Source organism: Octodon degus, unplaced genomic scaffold, assembly GCF_000260255.1.
Source record: "Octodon degus isolate 3935 unplaced genomic scaffold, OctDeg1.0 scaffold00114, whole genome shotgun sequence".
Classification (NCBI taxonomy): domain Eukaryota; kingdom Metazoa; phylum Chordata; class Mammalia; order Rodentia; family Octodontidae; genus Octodon; species Octodon degus.
In genome coordinates, this window is record NW_004524690.1 from 6435291 (window position 1) to 6450693 (window position 15403).

At 38.4% G+C, this 15403-nt stretch overlaps 1 protein-coding gene across 1 annotated transcript in view; it reads left to right on the forward strand.

The window, feature by feature from the left end:
- Positions 1 to 15387, forward strand: part of Snx25 (sorting nexin 25) — a 154398-nt gene extending 139011 nt beyond the window's left edge. Inside the window, exons 14-19 of the mRNA XM_004639785.2 lie at positions 3741 to 3905; positions 6332 to 6449; positions 9890 to 9956; positions 13085 to 13266; positions 13877 to 13977; positions 14798 to 15387. Of these exons, the coding sequence (XP_004639842.2) occupies positions 3741 to 3905; positions 6332 to 6449; positions 9890 to 9956; positions 13085 to 13266; positions 13877 to 13977; positions 14798 to 14878 (714 nt within the window). The 3' untranslated portion in view covers positions 14879 to 15387. The remainder of the gene's footprint in view (positions 1 to 3740; positions 3906 to 6331; positions 6450 to 9889; positions 9957 to 13084; positions 13267 to 13876; positions 13978 to 14797) is intronic.
- Positions 15388 to 15403: the final 16 nt, after the last annotated feature.

Genomic DNA, 15403 nt, shown 5'->3' on the forward strand with positions numbered 1-15403 from the left:
GCATATTGTTGGATTTTGTTTCCTAATCCACTGTGCCAGTCTATTTCTCTCTTTTTTTTTTAATTTTTTTATTTTTTGGTGGAACTGGGAATTGAACTCAGATCCTTGCATTTGTCAGTCAAGCACTTATCCTACTGAGCCATCTCCCCAGCCCCCCTCTATTTCTCTTAATTGGTGAATTGAGTCCATTTACATTGATGGTTAGAATTGAGATGTATTGACTTACGTTTGACATGCTATTTACCTGTTGTCATTTACTCTTTTTTTCTCCTATGTTTAATTGCTTGCCCTATTTAGTTGGTTGCTTGTGATCTCATTCGTGGAGTTCTGATCATTTTGGTCCCTCTCTAGAACATCTTTCAGTAGGCTGTGTAGGGTTGGCTTTATCATCATGAAATTCTTTAACTGTTCTTTATCATGAAAGTATTTCACTTCTCTATCAAACTTGAAAGAGAGTTTTGCATGGTATAGTAGTCTGGGCTGGAATTTGTTTTCATAGAGGACTTGAGTACTGTGCTCCATGCTCTTCTTGCCTTCATGGTTTGTGAAGAGAAGTCGGCCATAATTCTGATGGGTTTTCCTTTGAATGTGATCTGCTTCTTGCCTCTAGCGGCTTTCAGTATATTATTCTTGTGCTGAATTTCTGGGTTCTTGATTATTATATGTCTCGGTGTGTTTTTACTTGGGTTGAGGTTACTTGGCATTCTGTATGCTTCGGTTAGCTGAATGTCAGATTGTTTCCTCATATTTGGGAAGTTTTCTGCTATTACTTCTGCCCATATTTTTTTAATATCATTTGTATTGACTCCTTCTTTCTCATTGATGCCTATTAGTCTCACATTGTTCATCTTTGCAACATCTTGCAGGTGATGGTTTATTCTTTCCTGCATCCTCATTGTTTTTTTTTTAACAATATCTACATTTTTATTTTTTTTAATTAATTAATTTATTTATGTGTGTGGCTAGCTCAGCCCACCAGGGGGTGGGGCTGACTGGCGTGTGGTGCTGGGGCATGAACCGCAGTCCCTGAGCTTTGCTAAGCTTGTTCTAAGTTGGTGCTTTAGACCACTGAGCCATCTCACCAGCCCCCCTCTTTCTTTTTAAAAGATCCTTTCTTACCTTTTCACTAGTTGCACCAGCATCTTCACGATCTGAAACTCTGTCTTCACTTTCACTTAAATGGTTTTGCAAGCTTGTGATTGAGCTTTTAATTTCCTCTATATCTCTTTGACTCTGCTTCATGCAATCTGTTTCTTTCCTGTATTGCTCCTTCAAGGAATCCATCATTTTTCTAATCTCCTCTATTTTTTTATCAATGTCTTCTTTAGAAGCAGTTATAAATTCTTTTACTGCAGTGTTTTTTTTCCAGCTTGGGTTTCCTCCCTATGTTTCTGTAGTTGCTTCTTTACTTCAGATGCTATGAGTTCTGAGAATTCTTTTTTTATTTCAGAAAAGAATTGCACTCTGAGTTCCTCTATAACTTTCTGCTGTTACTTATTTACTATTGACGCTATTAATTCATGCATTTCAGCTGAGCTAATGTCCTCTGCACTTGTTCTGGGTGGGCATTGGTTTCCTCCATATGTTTCTGCATTTGATTCTTTAGTGCAGATGTTATTAATTGAGGGATTTGTTTTTTCATTTCCAATCTGAGTTCCTCTATACCTTTCTGCACCTGTTTCTTTATTTCAGAAGCCATTGATTCATTGCTTTCAGCTGTGTGATTCCCAGTTTGTTCTGTGTTAGTGTCCTCTGCACTTGTTACGTGTGGACTTGGGTTCTGAGGTTGCATTTTGTTCCTTCTCATCATTCTGTGTAGCACTGAGCGGATCCTGGAGGGGACAAGGTGGAGTAGTGGGGAGAGGCAGCTCTCCCAGACACTCACCGGTCTGGGCTAGGACTGGGTCTGGGGGTTCCCAGAATGTGGAAGAAATTCCTACTCGGCGGGTGGGTTGGGGAGGTGCTGTGGAGTGGTGAGGGGCATCCCAAGGGGGTGGAAGAGGGTCTCACCCATGCTGCGCCTGGGCTGGCACCAGTAGTAGGTCCCGCTGGCCCAGGGTAGCAGGAATCTCTCCCACACACTCACTGCACATGAGCTAGGACTGTGTCTCTTCTATCTTGTTTTTAGTGGTTATGTTAAGTTGAGGCTTACCATTAGTATCATACTATTTTCTAAAGTAATTTTGGAGGACACATTAGCTAAAGGAAATGAAGATGAGGAAAAGCATATTAGTCCTCTTAAACTTGCTTTTGTATATATTTAATAATCTGGAAAAAGGGAATAAAAGCCTATGTACTTGGCGCAGGGAATAGAAAAAGCAGTCGTGTGACTGCCCCTTCTTAATCTCTTCTCCTATGTCTATTGCGGGAATGTGTGTGTGCGTGCGTGCGTGTGTGTGTGTGTGTGTGTGTGTGTGTTCTGCAGCATACATGAAGCTGGCAATCGGGGATGCTGGTAATGCTCCTCAAACTCCTCATCCTCAATTTGGCAATATCAAGCATTTTCAGAAGTGCTTATTAGTCTATGCCATACCACCCTGAACATGAGATCTCATCTGATTTCAGAAGCCAAGCAGGAGGACCCGGGGAGATGACTCAGTAGAATAAGTGCTTCCCTGGCAAGCACAAGGGCCTGAGTTCAATCCCTACTTCCGCAAAAAAAAGAAAAAAAGAAGCAGCAGCTAAGCATGGTTGGGCCTGGTTAGTATTTGGATGGGAGAAGTGCTTATTACAGCTAGACAAAGGATTTGTCAGGTTTCTTGCTGAGAAAATAAGATGTCAAATTCATGGACTACCTCCTCTGAGAATAGACCTTAATCTCTGCTACCATTCCACTTTCTATTGTCAGAAGCATGGTTGGCGCCCAGTATTCCATCTACTCTGTGGGACATACATCATAAATAGGTGATAATTTCTACTGGGTTGTTCATTCCTATACCCTATATCTTATAATACTAAGCACATTATTGACATTACAGTGGTAATCTTGCTTTATTATCATAGCATTTGCTTATATTTAAACGAACTTGATTTATGTTCTACTTTCTTCTCTCCTCGGCCAGATACGTATATATAGTTTACGAAATTTCCAGTTTAAGGGCCAATAAAAATAGTTATATAGGGGCTGGTGAGATGGCTCAGTGGTCTAAAGCACCTACTTAGAACAAGTTTAGCAAAGCACAGGGACCGCGGTTCAACCCCCCAGCACCACATGCCAGCCAGCCTCGCCCCCTGGTGGGCTGAGCTGGCCACACACACACACACACACACACACACAAAATCTAAATGACTTTAAAAAATAGTTATATAATTGTGTAAACAAATTCTATGTGGAAGGTTGTAGGATGCACTGAAATGGAAGTGTTGCCTGACAGATAATTCAGTCCTTTTTCCATTATATACAAAATGTAAACATAGCCATAAAATAGTGTTTAGTAAGTGACAGCTGTTTTAGATGTGTGAGTTGTTCTGAAAGTAATAATTTTTTGTTGACCAAGCAGTACAAAGTGAGTGAGTTCAGTGTCTCCCATAAGCACTGTGCTGCCAGTGACCCTGGAGGGGACTGTTAGCCATTAGTATCTTTCACCATGCATTTTATATAGTTTATTTCAGGAAGAAGAAAGGGAGGTTTTGTTACAATGAAAGTAAATCCATGACACATATCCAGTTTTATTTTGTTTACCCTGTATGTAGTAGGTCCCAGCAGCTCATAGGAGTAATTAATCCTCTCTGTTCTACAGAATCTACTTTCAGATGAAAGACTCTGTCAGAGTGAAGCACTTTATGCCTTTTTGAGCCCTTCTCCTGACTACCTCAAGGTTATTGATGTGCAGGGGAAAAAAAACACTTTTTCATTATCTTCATTTTTTGAAAAACTTCCTCGTGACTTTTTCTCTCATCAGGAGGTAAGTGGGCCAAAGGTCACACCACTTTTGTAACACGTGTAAACAGGGATTTTTTTGAAAGCTGTGTAAAATAACAGGTGTTTGTTACAAGTGCGTTACTAGTGAAAGTCAGTTAGTGCTGTCACATTCTGGGGACACCTGCTTGTTCTCCCCTGTAAGTCATTTGGAAAATTTAAGATACAGGATTAATAATAAGGTGGGTAAATGACATGTGGGTGGAATGTTCCGCAGGCATCAGTCCCGGAGGGTGGGGAAGAGGAGTGAGGACTGTGTTGTACAGGTGCTGGACCAACATTGAAGGCTCAGGAGAGGAGGCTGTGTTTGGGCAATAGTCTGGCGGTCACTGGACTGAACCAGAAGGTTTCGGTAGAGTTCTAAGGAAAAATAAGACAGAGTTTCATGTGCAGGAATTTAAACTTTACTCTCAGGAAATGGAGAACCATAGAATATTTTGAAGCAAGATGAACGTAGCAGTTGTATGTATGCATAGAAAGAGACTGTAGATATTTTGTTTTTGTTTTGACATAGAGTTCCTTATTTCCTTTTCTCTTTGCTAAGATTAAATACCTGACACCCAGAGTTAATGGAACAAAGGTTTATTTAGCTCACAGTTTGTGGAGGTTTCACTTCATAGTCAGCTGACTCTACAGCAAGGTAGTGACAGAGGAGCATCACAGAGAAGACACAGTCCATGGCATGGCAAGGCAGGCAGCAGGTAGCGAGCAACAGCAGAAGCAGCAGCAGGTCTGCCTTCCCTCTCTCCCTTTATATTCTATCCAGGCTTTAAGCCTATTAATTGATGCCACCACACCCAGGAGGAGCTTATAGTGTCCACCCCCTTAATCCACTATCACACACCCTAAACCAGCCACTTTTGAAACTCCCACCTATGACTGCAGAAGATTTGGCGGGGGGGGGGGGGACATATAGATACAAACTATAACACAGGGTCTTGCTCTATATAGTCCAAGCTGGCTTTAAACTCACTATGTAGCCCATGCTGGCATTGAGCTTGCAACAGTTCTCCTGCCTCAGTCTCTGGAGCGCTAGGATTATAGATGTGTGCAATCATACCTGACAAGACTATAGACATTTTTTAGCTCATGTCCTTGACCACTGTGCTGGGGGTCCTACATAGGCCACTAAAACCCCTTGTTTGGCTTTCTGGAAAATTGCACAAAGCCATCTCCAAAATTGGCTCAAAATGGCATAGTTTCTTTACCAGAACTGACTTAATAAATTTGACCATGCAGAGGAACATATTGCTTTACTGCATTCTGAGCCCAGAGAGAAAGTGTGTGTCCTGTAGCACATCCTCCACCTCTGTTCAGATCTGGATGTGAGCCTGCCTCCCTCATTTCTCATCTCTCTCTGCTATGTCTGTGAGACCTTATGTCCTTACTGTTACCCTTTTATGCTGGAGCTTTATAGGATCCACATATAGCTCCTCACTCTGTGAAATTACCTTGTGAAAGTGTCAGTGGCTTCCTCTTTGAGCTGATCTTCTTCACCTTCTTTGAAGTATTTGCTACTGTTGGATTTTTGTGAAGCTGTAAAGTTTTGAGGACCTCTTCTTATCTCTTAGAATTCTCTCCAGTTCTTTCTTGTACTCACATGTTGTCACCCCAAGTCCTATCATTAGCCTACAGCTTGACCAGCATCATTTTCATGCAGACATTGAAATGATCTTCCTCAGTTGTCGTTCTGCCTAATGTTTGGACCTCATTGACAGCACCACATCTCACCTCACCAGCAGTGTCTGCATTGTTCTCCCTAGGTTCCTGTCAACTGCTAAAAGTTTGTCCTCTACGTGTACATTGCACTCATTTGGACTAACCTGCTGCTACCTGCCATATAAGAAATTTTGAACTGAAACTTGCAGACTTGCAGATCAGGAAATGAGACTAGTTGAAGCATAAAGTAAAAGCACGAGCTTCATAGTATGTCTTTAAAAATAGACTACAATGTGTATTTTTTAAGGCAGCAAATTTAAAATCATGTAAGCCAGAAGTTTTGCTTTTAAAACTCAACAAATGTTTTACAGTTTAAAGAAAAGTATTTTATTCCAGTTTTTTATTAATACAGAAATGGAGGGGCTGGGGAGATAGCTCAGTGGAATAAATGCTTTCCTGGCAAGAACAAGGGCCTGAGTTCAATCCCTGGTTCCGCAAAAAAAAAAAAAAAAGGTTTTTTAAAAATTAGGTTATTTTAGACCTTGAATAAGGTTTTAGTATTAAGCTTTTCCAAGGTTTAGTACATTTTGTCCTCTATATGTAAAGTGGATAGATTTCTACATAAGGGTAGAAGGCTAAGGCTAAGGCTAAATTATGAGCAAATCATTTGGAATTTACACTCGAAGAAGGAAAACACACCTCCAGTTTTCTTGGATAAGTGACCTGCTTTCTGTCATTTTATTCTCCCCCCAGGAAGAGCCAGAAGAGGACAGTGACCTGTCAGATTATGGCGATGATGTGGATGGGAGGAAAGATGCCTTGGCTGAACCATGTTTCATGTTGATTGGGGAGATTTTTGAACTTCGAGGAAGTAAGCCTCTTTTTTATTATTTAGTATGTTCTGGTTGTGGGACTTATACAATGTCTCTGTATTCCTGAACTGCATCAGGTATGTATTTATATTCATGCATTGGTTCATTAAACAGTTTATGTATTTAGTACAGGGTCTCACTACACAGATCAGACTCATAATGATCCTCCTGTTTGCAGCCTCCCAAGCACTGGGATTACAGGTGCGCGCTGCCATTCCCAGTCTCATTCGCAGTCTCAGCCTGCCTCGGGGGCGGGGCTGGCACGGCACACTAGGGTTTGAACCCCGGTCTCTGCGTCTGCTTAGGCAGGCACTTTAATCTGCTGAGCTATCTGGCCAGCGCTTAGACAGTTATTTTAAGGGCCAACACATACAATGTTAAGTACTGACAGCACAGCCTTGAGACACGTAGCATCTCTGCACACATTTCTGTACAGTGTATTCCTTTCAATAGAGGAGGATAGAATACTTTGGATTTCTTTTCATGTGGCTCAACATAGCTTCATTCCTTCTGGCCAAAAGTTATACAAAAGTTACTTCTCATAGCAGGGGAAAACCCTTTTGTTCAAGATATGATCTTGATGCTAGTTTAGTATTGTGGCTAAGGAAACAGGGAAGTCTCAGCTTTATTTTTCCACCATCTAACTTTAGAGTAGTGGTTCTCATTGGAGGGGAGACAGGGCCAGGGAGATGGCTCAGTGGAATAAGCGCTTCCCTGGCAAGCGCAAGGGCTTGAGTTCAATCCCAGGTTCCACCAAAAAAAAAAAGAAAAAAAAAAAGTGATTCACTCATTGGAGGGGAGGAGGGAAGATTTGGTGACATCTGGAGACCATTTGGTTGTTAGAACTTGCAGATGAGAATGCTGCTGGCAGTTGAACATCCCATGGCGTGCAGGACAGTCTCCATAGCAGAGGACTATCCCCACAGTAACAGTCTGTGGCCAAGAACCCTCGCTTAGTAATTCCTGAAGGAGATGGACACAGAAGAAACAGTAGCAAAATGGGGACCCAAACATTACTTTTCTAAGAGCTACACAAGTAACTTTCCTTTCTTGTCCCTTTCACTATATATATATATATATAGTGAAACTCACTGAATATATATATATATATATATATATATATATATATATATATTGCTCTCAGTGAGTTTATAGTAAAACGGCCAAAGTGTATGTATAAGAAAGTTCATTTTAGCATGCTTTCAGTAACAAAATCTAGAACTAAGATACATTTTAAGTTGGGGATAGTTAAATTTAAAACATATCCATATGCTAGAATATCGCTCAAATACTAAAATTTCTTTCAGATAGAAAATCCGTAGCCTTTCTATAGTTTAGACATTTAAGATATACACTGATGCTTAACTTACCTCAGTAGAGAGAGGAAAAAAACCAAAAGTCAGTATTCCACCCGAAGTCTGGCTGTTCCTCAGTGAAATCTGGCCAATGAAGTCATGAATTCTCACAGTTTTGTACGTTAGTAATAAGGACAAAGACACCTGGTTTTTAGCTTTTGTTGGTGTATTCGCTTTGACAGATACAAGGCTAGAGGGATGTAGTAGGTGTGTCAGAGTCAGTCACAGCCACAGAGGGCTCAAATGCTTTTTTTTTTCTTTTGGAGAGATGGTCCTGCAAGGCATTCTAGGCTAGCATTGAACTCACTGTAGCCCATATTGGCCTTGAACTGGCGGTGATCTTGCTGTTTCAGCCCCCTCCAACAGTCAGATTGTAGATATAGGCCATCACACCCAGCTCAAAATACTGTCTTTGCAGCATGCACAACCTCCATCAAATGCTGCTCAGAAACATTTGGTTTTGCTAGTGACATTTCAGAGGAGAATAAATAGAACATCCTTTGTAACGAGATGGGATATATTTGCCATCACAGTCCTCAGGCTGCTGCAGCTGTTTTTGTGACTTTGTGCAAATGAGGCATTGAAAGGAGTCCTGGGTACGTTTTATTGTGTGAGTGGATTGGGACTGGACTAAGGGGCTATCAGTGATTGGATAGAATCTGTAGCAAAATCAGTTTGGCTTCCTGCTCTAGGTCAATATGTATAAAGGAACTAGTAATGCAGCCTTTTTTATAGATACCCAATGGTCAGGCATTTGTGTCAGGGTGCACTTGTCCTCAGACTTCCTGGGTATGAGTTGTCTCCTTTCTGCCCCAGGAAAGCAGAGTGAAGTTGTCCTAATTGACCCACGTGGACATGCTCATTTGCATAGGAATGCCAGTCTGAAATGAGCAAGTCTACCTGCATGGCAGCATTCCAACAATTTCCACCAAAAAGTTTAAGGCAGTTTTGAGACATGATTCTGAATCCAAGACTTGACTTTTAGCTGCAGGACTAATACCACTGTAACTGGACATTTAGTTTTATTTTAAAATATTAGAAATGATTTTGAAATGTTTGAGTCTAGTACTGAGTCTGTTGATTGTTGATCTTTACTTAGGTGTTTGCTTTTGTGTGAAAGCAGTTGTGAATGTGCTTCCTGTAGGTTTTCTTGCTGGGTACAGGAAGCCTGAACTCTTGGCTCTTTTAGCCAACTAAATTTCTCATTTCCTCATGTGGCACTAGCCAGACATTTCAAGGACTGAACATGAAAATAGAAATGAAAACTTTGTTTATATTCAATTTGTAGACATAACTTCACAGCATTTTTACTTTCCCTGGCTTATGTTCATATTCTATGCCTATAAAATGTGTCTCAGATAGCATTAAAGTTTAGATCTGTAGGACCCTTGACACACACTAAGATCCTCGGTGGAAAAATAAAGGGCATATATGAATCCTGTCATTTTCCCAATGGAAAAAACCAAGGTTTGGGAGATTTTCGTCTGGCTACTGTACATGGTGGCTCAGCAGACTATAGAATTTAATCCAACTCAGCATCCTGGCTCTTCACAGATCACCTTTCTTCCCCCAAGCACATAAAATATAAAAAAATAAAAGATATTGCCCAAACTGTTATTCAAATGACAGCAGTTAGAACCTGTACTTCACTAATATCTCACAATTATTTGTCAGTATCTGACTTCAGATGCTTCTTCTGTAGAGCCATGTGTTAGGAAACTAGATTCAGTAAGCCAGGAAGAAGTCTGAAGTGGGAATCGCAGGATCAGCTGGTGGAACACGGGCATGTTGTCACTAGTGTGGATGCAGGGAGTAAAATATTATCGCTACTTGCTAGCTCAGCTATTCTTTAGACATTGAAAGCTAAACTCTGGTTTAATCTCATCACTTGCTTAGTAAAAAGTAAAACCTTACAGTAATTTTTTTTGAGTGGATATACCTGTACCCAAATTCTGCAGAAATCATTATCCTCTGATTGATAATGGCTCTCAGATTGAATTAAGTGCTAAGCCTGTACTTTTTGTAGCTATGAAAAAGTCATGATTATTATATTGTTATAATTTTTTCCTTAATTTATATTTCAGTGTTTAAGTGGGTGAGAAGAACATTAATTGCTCTTGTTCAGGTCACTTTTGGAAGAACCATCAACAAGTGAGTTATATGGAATTAATATTTGAATCTATGCCCTATGGTATAGTATCATATGGTACAGCAGTCAATAATTTAACTTTCATACCTTTCTCTTTTTGTTTCTGCTATGATTTTATAGCAAAGCAGTCTTCTAAATTTCTCATACAAAAATGCATGGTATATTAGATGTTGAACCTTGAGCTCTTTGCCTCATTCTGGCTCACAAGGGTCAAAAAGTTGTGTTTTGTGAAGTTTCATTTTGACATGAGAGAGTATTTGGTGTACTGTTCTTATGCTACATAATGGAAATTGCACTAAGGTTTGGACTTTGAGGATGAGCTTCTCATGGCAAGTACAGTAAGTCCCCAGCCTACAAATAAGTTCTGTCCCAGGAGAGCGTTCCTTTGTCAGATCTGTTCATAATCCAACAGAGTGATTCTTATACAGTACACCTGTGGATCCTACACAGTATCCCTGTTAAAGTTCCCAACTGTGATATTCATAAATTGGGGATTAGCTGTATTTACTTGGAGGGAAATACAGTAAAACCATACATGAGCTTTAAAATTTGTGGTAGCTTTTCTGGTAATATCTTAGTAGCCATGAGAGTCTATCATATAGCACTTCTATAAGCTATTTGTAGATTCTAAACTATATATTACTCATATGTATAGCATTATGTAGTATATATTTCATTCCTCATAAAAAGTGAGTCACATTTTGGCAGTTCATTTATGAAACCCCACCTCTATTATTGAAAACTCATAAGTCAATATTAGTTCCCAATAAATTATTGAACTTTAAATAAGTTAAATCAAATTATTCAGATAGTTTCAGTCCTGAAAGAGGTTTCAGAGATTGGTCTAGCTCCTTATTTTTTCAGGGAGGAAGGAGAACCAAAGAAATCACATGACTCACTTGGTTAGGAAACCTGCCCGGCCTCCTGGCCTGTGCCTGCTCACTCAGTCTCGTCTGATGTTTCTGTTCCTGGACTTGGGAACTGCTATTATCAATGTTTCTTAAATACTTATCCTATTTTTGAAATTCTTCAAGATAAGCATTATGACTTCCTATACAATAGATATAAGACAACTTCTAGAAATAACAAATTACTTTTTTAAAAAATAAGTTTTGAGGAGAAATTACCAGACTTTTCTGAGTGAAAGATTTACTTAGTGTCAAGTATTTGTAAGGGTTGATATTGATAGTTTTACCATAGAAAGCTTATACATTTTTTATGGGAACCATAGAGAAAATGTTACTATCATATACTGATTTACAAGTAGAATATGTTTTTGTATTTATGAACAAAAATTTTACCTTTTATTTCTAAATTTTTATAGAAAATAGTTTTAGTTCTGCTGAGATTTGTTCAGTTGACTTAGTATCATAGGCTTCTATTTTATTCAGAAAAAAATTTTTAATTCAGTATAAAGTGAACCTTAGTTTTTTTTAGTAGTGACAAGCCCTGAGATGTCAAAAATGGCCTAGTATTTCTCAGTACTTAAGACTGGCTAATTTATTTTCCAGTTTCAGCAAATGTGTTGAAACTTTTCTTGTTCTTTTTTATGATACTGACTCTTAATTACAAAATAAGCAGCTGTGGTTTGCAAGTGGTGGATACATTTGGCAGTTGTTTTTATGGGGGTAGAAGGAGGCATCTTGTAGAAAATTTCCAGGCTGTTCATTTCAGAGGGCTTTTTTATCAGGTGGAAAATTATGAAGCACCTGGTAATTGTTGTTTTTGTCTTTAGCAGACCGTATCATAAAATTAAGCAACAATACATTGTAGTCTTTGCATAGCGACTACAGTCTCATGTACTGCAATTACTTAAAATTCGTAGAGAATACTTAGGTGATAACCTTTAATAAGAATCATCTAATTTCAAATTGTAAGTAAAATTTTTTTTACATCTTCATGGAACGCCAGTCAGTGGTTAACACAAAGCAAGATTACAGAAAGAAAATACCATGTTGGCATGATTATGATACAGATTTTCCAAAAGAAAAAAAGTAGACAAGTTTTCTATGGAAAAAAATGTTACACTAAGTTAAAAATATTTTATTCAGTCCAGATTTGAATTTCACAGTTCTAAGCAGTATGAAAATTGTCTTAGGAGGTGTAACTTGACTCATAGTAGGGTGTAGATATTTATTCAATAGTGTCTGATTATTGGATTAGTAGACTTTACACATGTATTTTAGATGCTATTTCTGGAACTTTTATATCACCTTTAAAATCTCTTTAAGAAGTAAGATTTCTTATGTCTGTTTCTGCTGTTCTTGCTTTTGTTTTTACTCTTCAAAATTATATATGCATATATGTGTGTGTGTGTACACGTAAGATTCTTAAAGAGCTTTTTGATTTATTATTCATGAATCAAGTTTGAAATCTCTTGCTTTTCTGACACTAGTGGTCTAGGATGGTGGGGTTTTTTTCTCCTTTTCACGAGACCTCCTCCTAAAGTCACATTCTCCTGGGCTGTTTGAACTTTGTCTCTGACGGCAGGATACCTTGTAACTGGTTAAAATTCAACTGCTGAAATAGGGTTGTGTGAAAGACCTGGGTCAGCAGGTAAAAACCATTTGTTCATAAATGTAGGAGTTAGGTGCTTGCCAATTTTCATTCCTATGGCAAAGTGAAATAGGCAAGATGTCTTTCTCCTTGACTCTGGGCTTGTGGGATGCTTCTCCTCCATCAGAGTATTGTACCATCATCATCTGCCATAATAACCCTATAAGACAGATGGTGAATAAGTTCACTTCTCCTCTGGAAGTTCAGGGGCTCTAGGCCATTTTTCAGATCACTTTTAACATGCTTTATGGAGAAATGAGTACTAGGTATTGTATATAAATGTAGTTGCAAGCTTCAAATCTTGTCCATACAGATTGGAAGGTACCACATGACAAACATTTGGAGATGCTGGTGCCAACGAAAATGTGAATTCTAAGAACAAATGGTTATCTAATATCACCAAAATAAAAAATAACTTTTAATAGCCAGAGTTTAAAAATCCAGTTCCTACTTTGTTCATCAAACATTTAGATCAGGCTATATCTTAGTCTACCCATTTCTGAATACCTTTTGAGAATGAAGTATAAAAGTTTCAAAACCTCACCCAAGAATTTTTTTTTTTTTCTCTTAAAAGACAAATCCGGGACACAGTGAGTTGGATTTTCAGTGAGCAAATGTTAGTTTACTACATTAATATTTTCCGGGATGCTTTTTGGCCAAATGGGCAATTGGCACCACCAACCAGAATCAGAAGCAAAGCTCAGAGTCAAGAAACAAAGCAGAAAGCACAGCAAAAACTACTTGAAAACATTCCAGGTGAGGCCGCAGGTTTTTACAGAGATAAAAAGGATATGTTAACTGTATTAAGATGTTTTTCATGTGTAGCTATCAAAACTTTTTTTTAGTCACATATTTTTCTTTTAAGCCATTATCACTTGCTAAAAAGTTACAGTGATAATCTTAGTAAAAACTTTTAACTAGAAAAGTATTTTACAGCAAATAATGCCTTCTGTGCTTTAGAGGTAGTCTAAAGTATGTTGTAAAATTTTAGGAATATGATAAAAAATAATTTGAATTAAGACCAGCAGTAGCAATACATCAAGAATATATTGCCTCATGTTGGAAATAAATGCCTATGTTGGAAAACTCTATAAATGCCTCATGCTGGAAAATTCTCAGTATGTTTTTCTTTTTAAACGTTTGACCATTCATGGCCATTTATGTTCCTTATATCCCTCCTCGGTGCCATTATTTAATGTGTGTCATGTAATGTCCATCTCACTGATTATGCATTTTATCAGTGTCAACATGGAATAAAAATCTTAAAATGTCAGGGCTGAGGTTATGTCTCAGTAAAGCACTGCCTAGTGTGTGCAAGTTCCTGAGTTTGATACCCACAACAAAAATGAAAACCATCTGTTTTCAGATACACTTCAGAGCCTTCTTGGACAGCAAAATGCCCGCCATGGGATAATAAAAATATTCAAGGCACTGCAAGAAACAAGAGCCAATAAGCATCTGTTATATGTGAGTAAATTAAAGCTTCCCAAAGAATGAACTTTTTCTTGTATTTTCTTTTTTTAATCTTTTATTTATTTATTTGGTACAGGGTCTTGCTATGCAGCTCTGACTCGTAATGATCCTCCGTCTCAGCCTCCTCAGTGCTGGGATTATAGGCATGTGCCATCAGGCCCAGTTTCGGAAGCTAGTTTGGCACAGTACCAGCACGGCATGTGGGGCTGGCTGTGCATGTGGTACCAGGGATCAAACTCGGGTCCTTGTGCTTGGAACACTGAGCTATCTCTCCAACCTTTTCTTGTATTTTCTATTTCTGTTCACATATTGCAGGAGATTTTAAAGATTTATATTAGTAATCACTCTTTTTTTTTTTGGAGTACCATGAATAGAACTCGGGACTTTTGCTTGCTGGGCAGGCACTTATGCCACTGAACTATTTCCTGGTCCCGTAATCACTTTTAGTACTTCCAACTCTGAACCTGTTTTCTTTGCTTCATTTTGTCCATTTGGTTAAAAAGAAAAACGTACACCACACCTATTCATGCATGCAGCAATCTGTTCTTGGATAACAGCTGCCTTTCTTGACTTCTCATGCAACATTTTTGCGTAATTGTTTGGTGGTTTTATTTTAGCAGAGTAAACTGTTTTCCCATCTTCTTTCTGATTATAGAATGGTTTGATGTGGTTAATGGACCATGGAGTAAATGGCTTATATAATATTCCTGTAGTCAGTTGTTTAGTGAGAATAGACATACCTATTTTCAAACTGTTGGAGAAAAAACCCACAACTTGCTATTTTTTCTCTCCCCCCCCCCCCCGCCCCATGCAGGTGCTAATGGAACTGCTGCTAGTGGAGCTGTGTCCTGAGCTGCGAACTCATTTAGAGCAACTGAAGGCTGGTCAAGTTTGAGCTGCACAAATAAACCATCAGAGAAATGTCTGTGTCAAAATAGACATGAAACATTTTCCTCTTTTCCACAGAGGGCTTGACTGAGAACCATACTGATTTTTATTTTAGTTAACATCTGTCCAGTTTTATGTGAAATAAGCAGAATTGAGGGGAAGGGCAACTTGATGCTATTGTAGGCAACAGGGAAAAGCACTTCTGTTTATTGATTTTTTATTTAAATAATATAAATACTTTAAAGTTCAACATACTGATTGAAATGTAAATGTTAATATGTGATAAGAACCTAGGAAATATTTTAAATATTTATGAAAAATTTTGTTTTAAAATGAAGAACTATGAATCTTGTACAGTAATTTCCTTGGAGTACTCTGAACATTCCTATTTCATGTGTATTGAAGAACACTGTTGTGCAATGCTTTGTGTAAAGTTATTGTGAAAAATTTATTCTCATTTTTACCAAAGATTTCCCATAGTTTGAAGCATTTGAAGCAATAAAATATAAAAATGAATCACAGTGCTCTATGA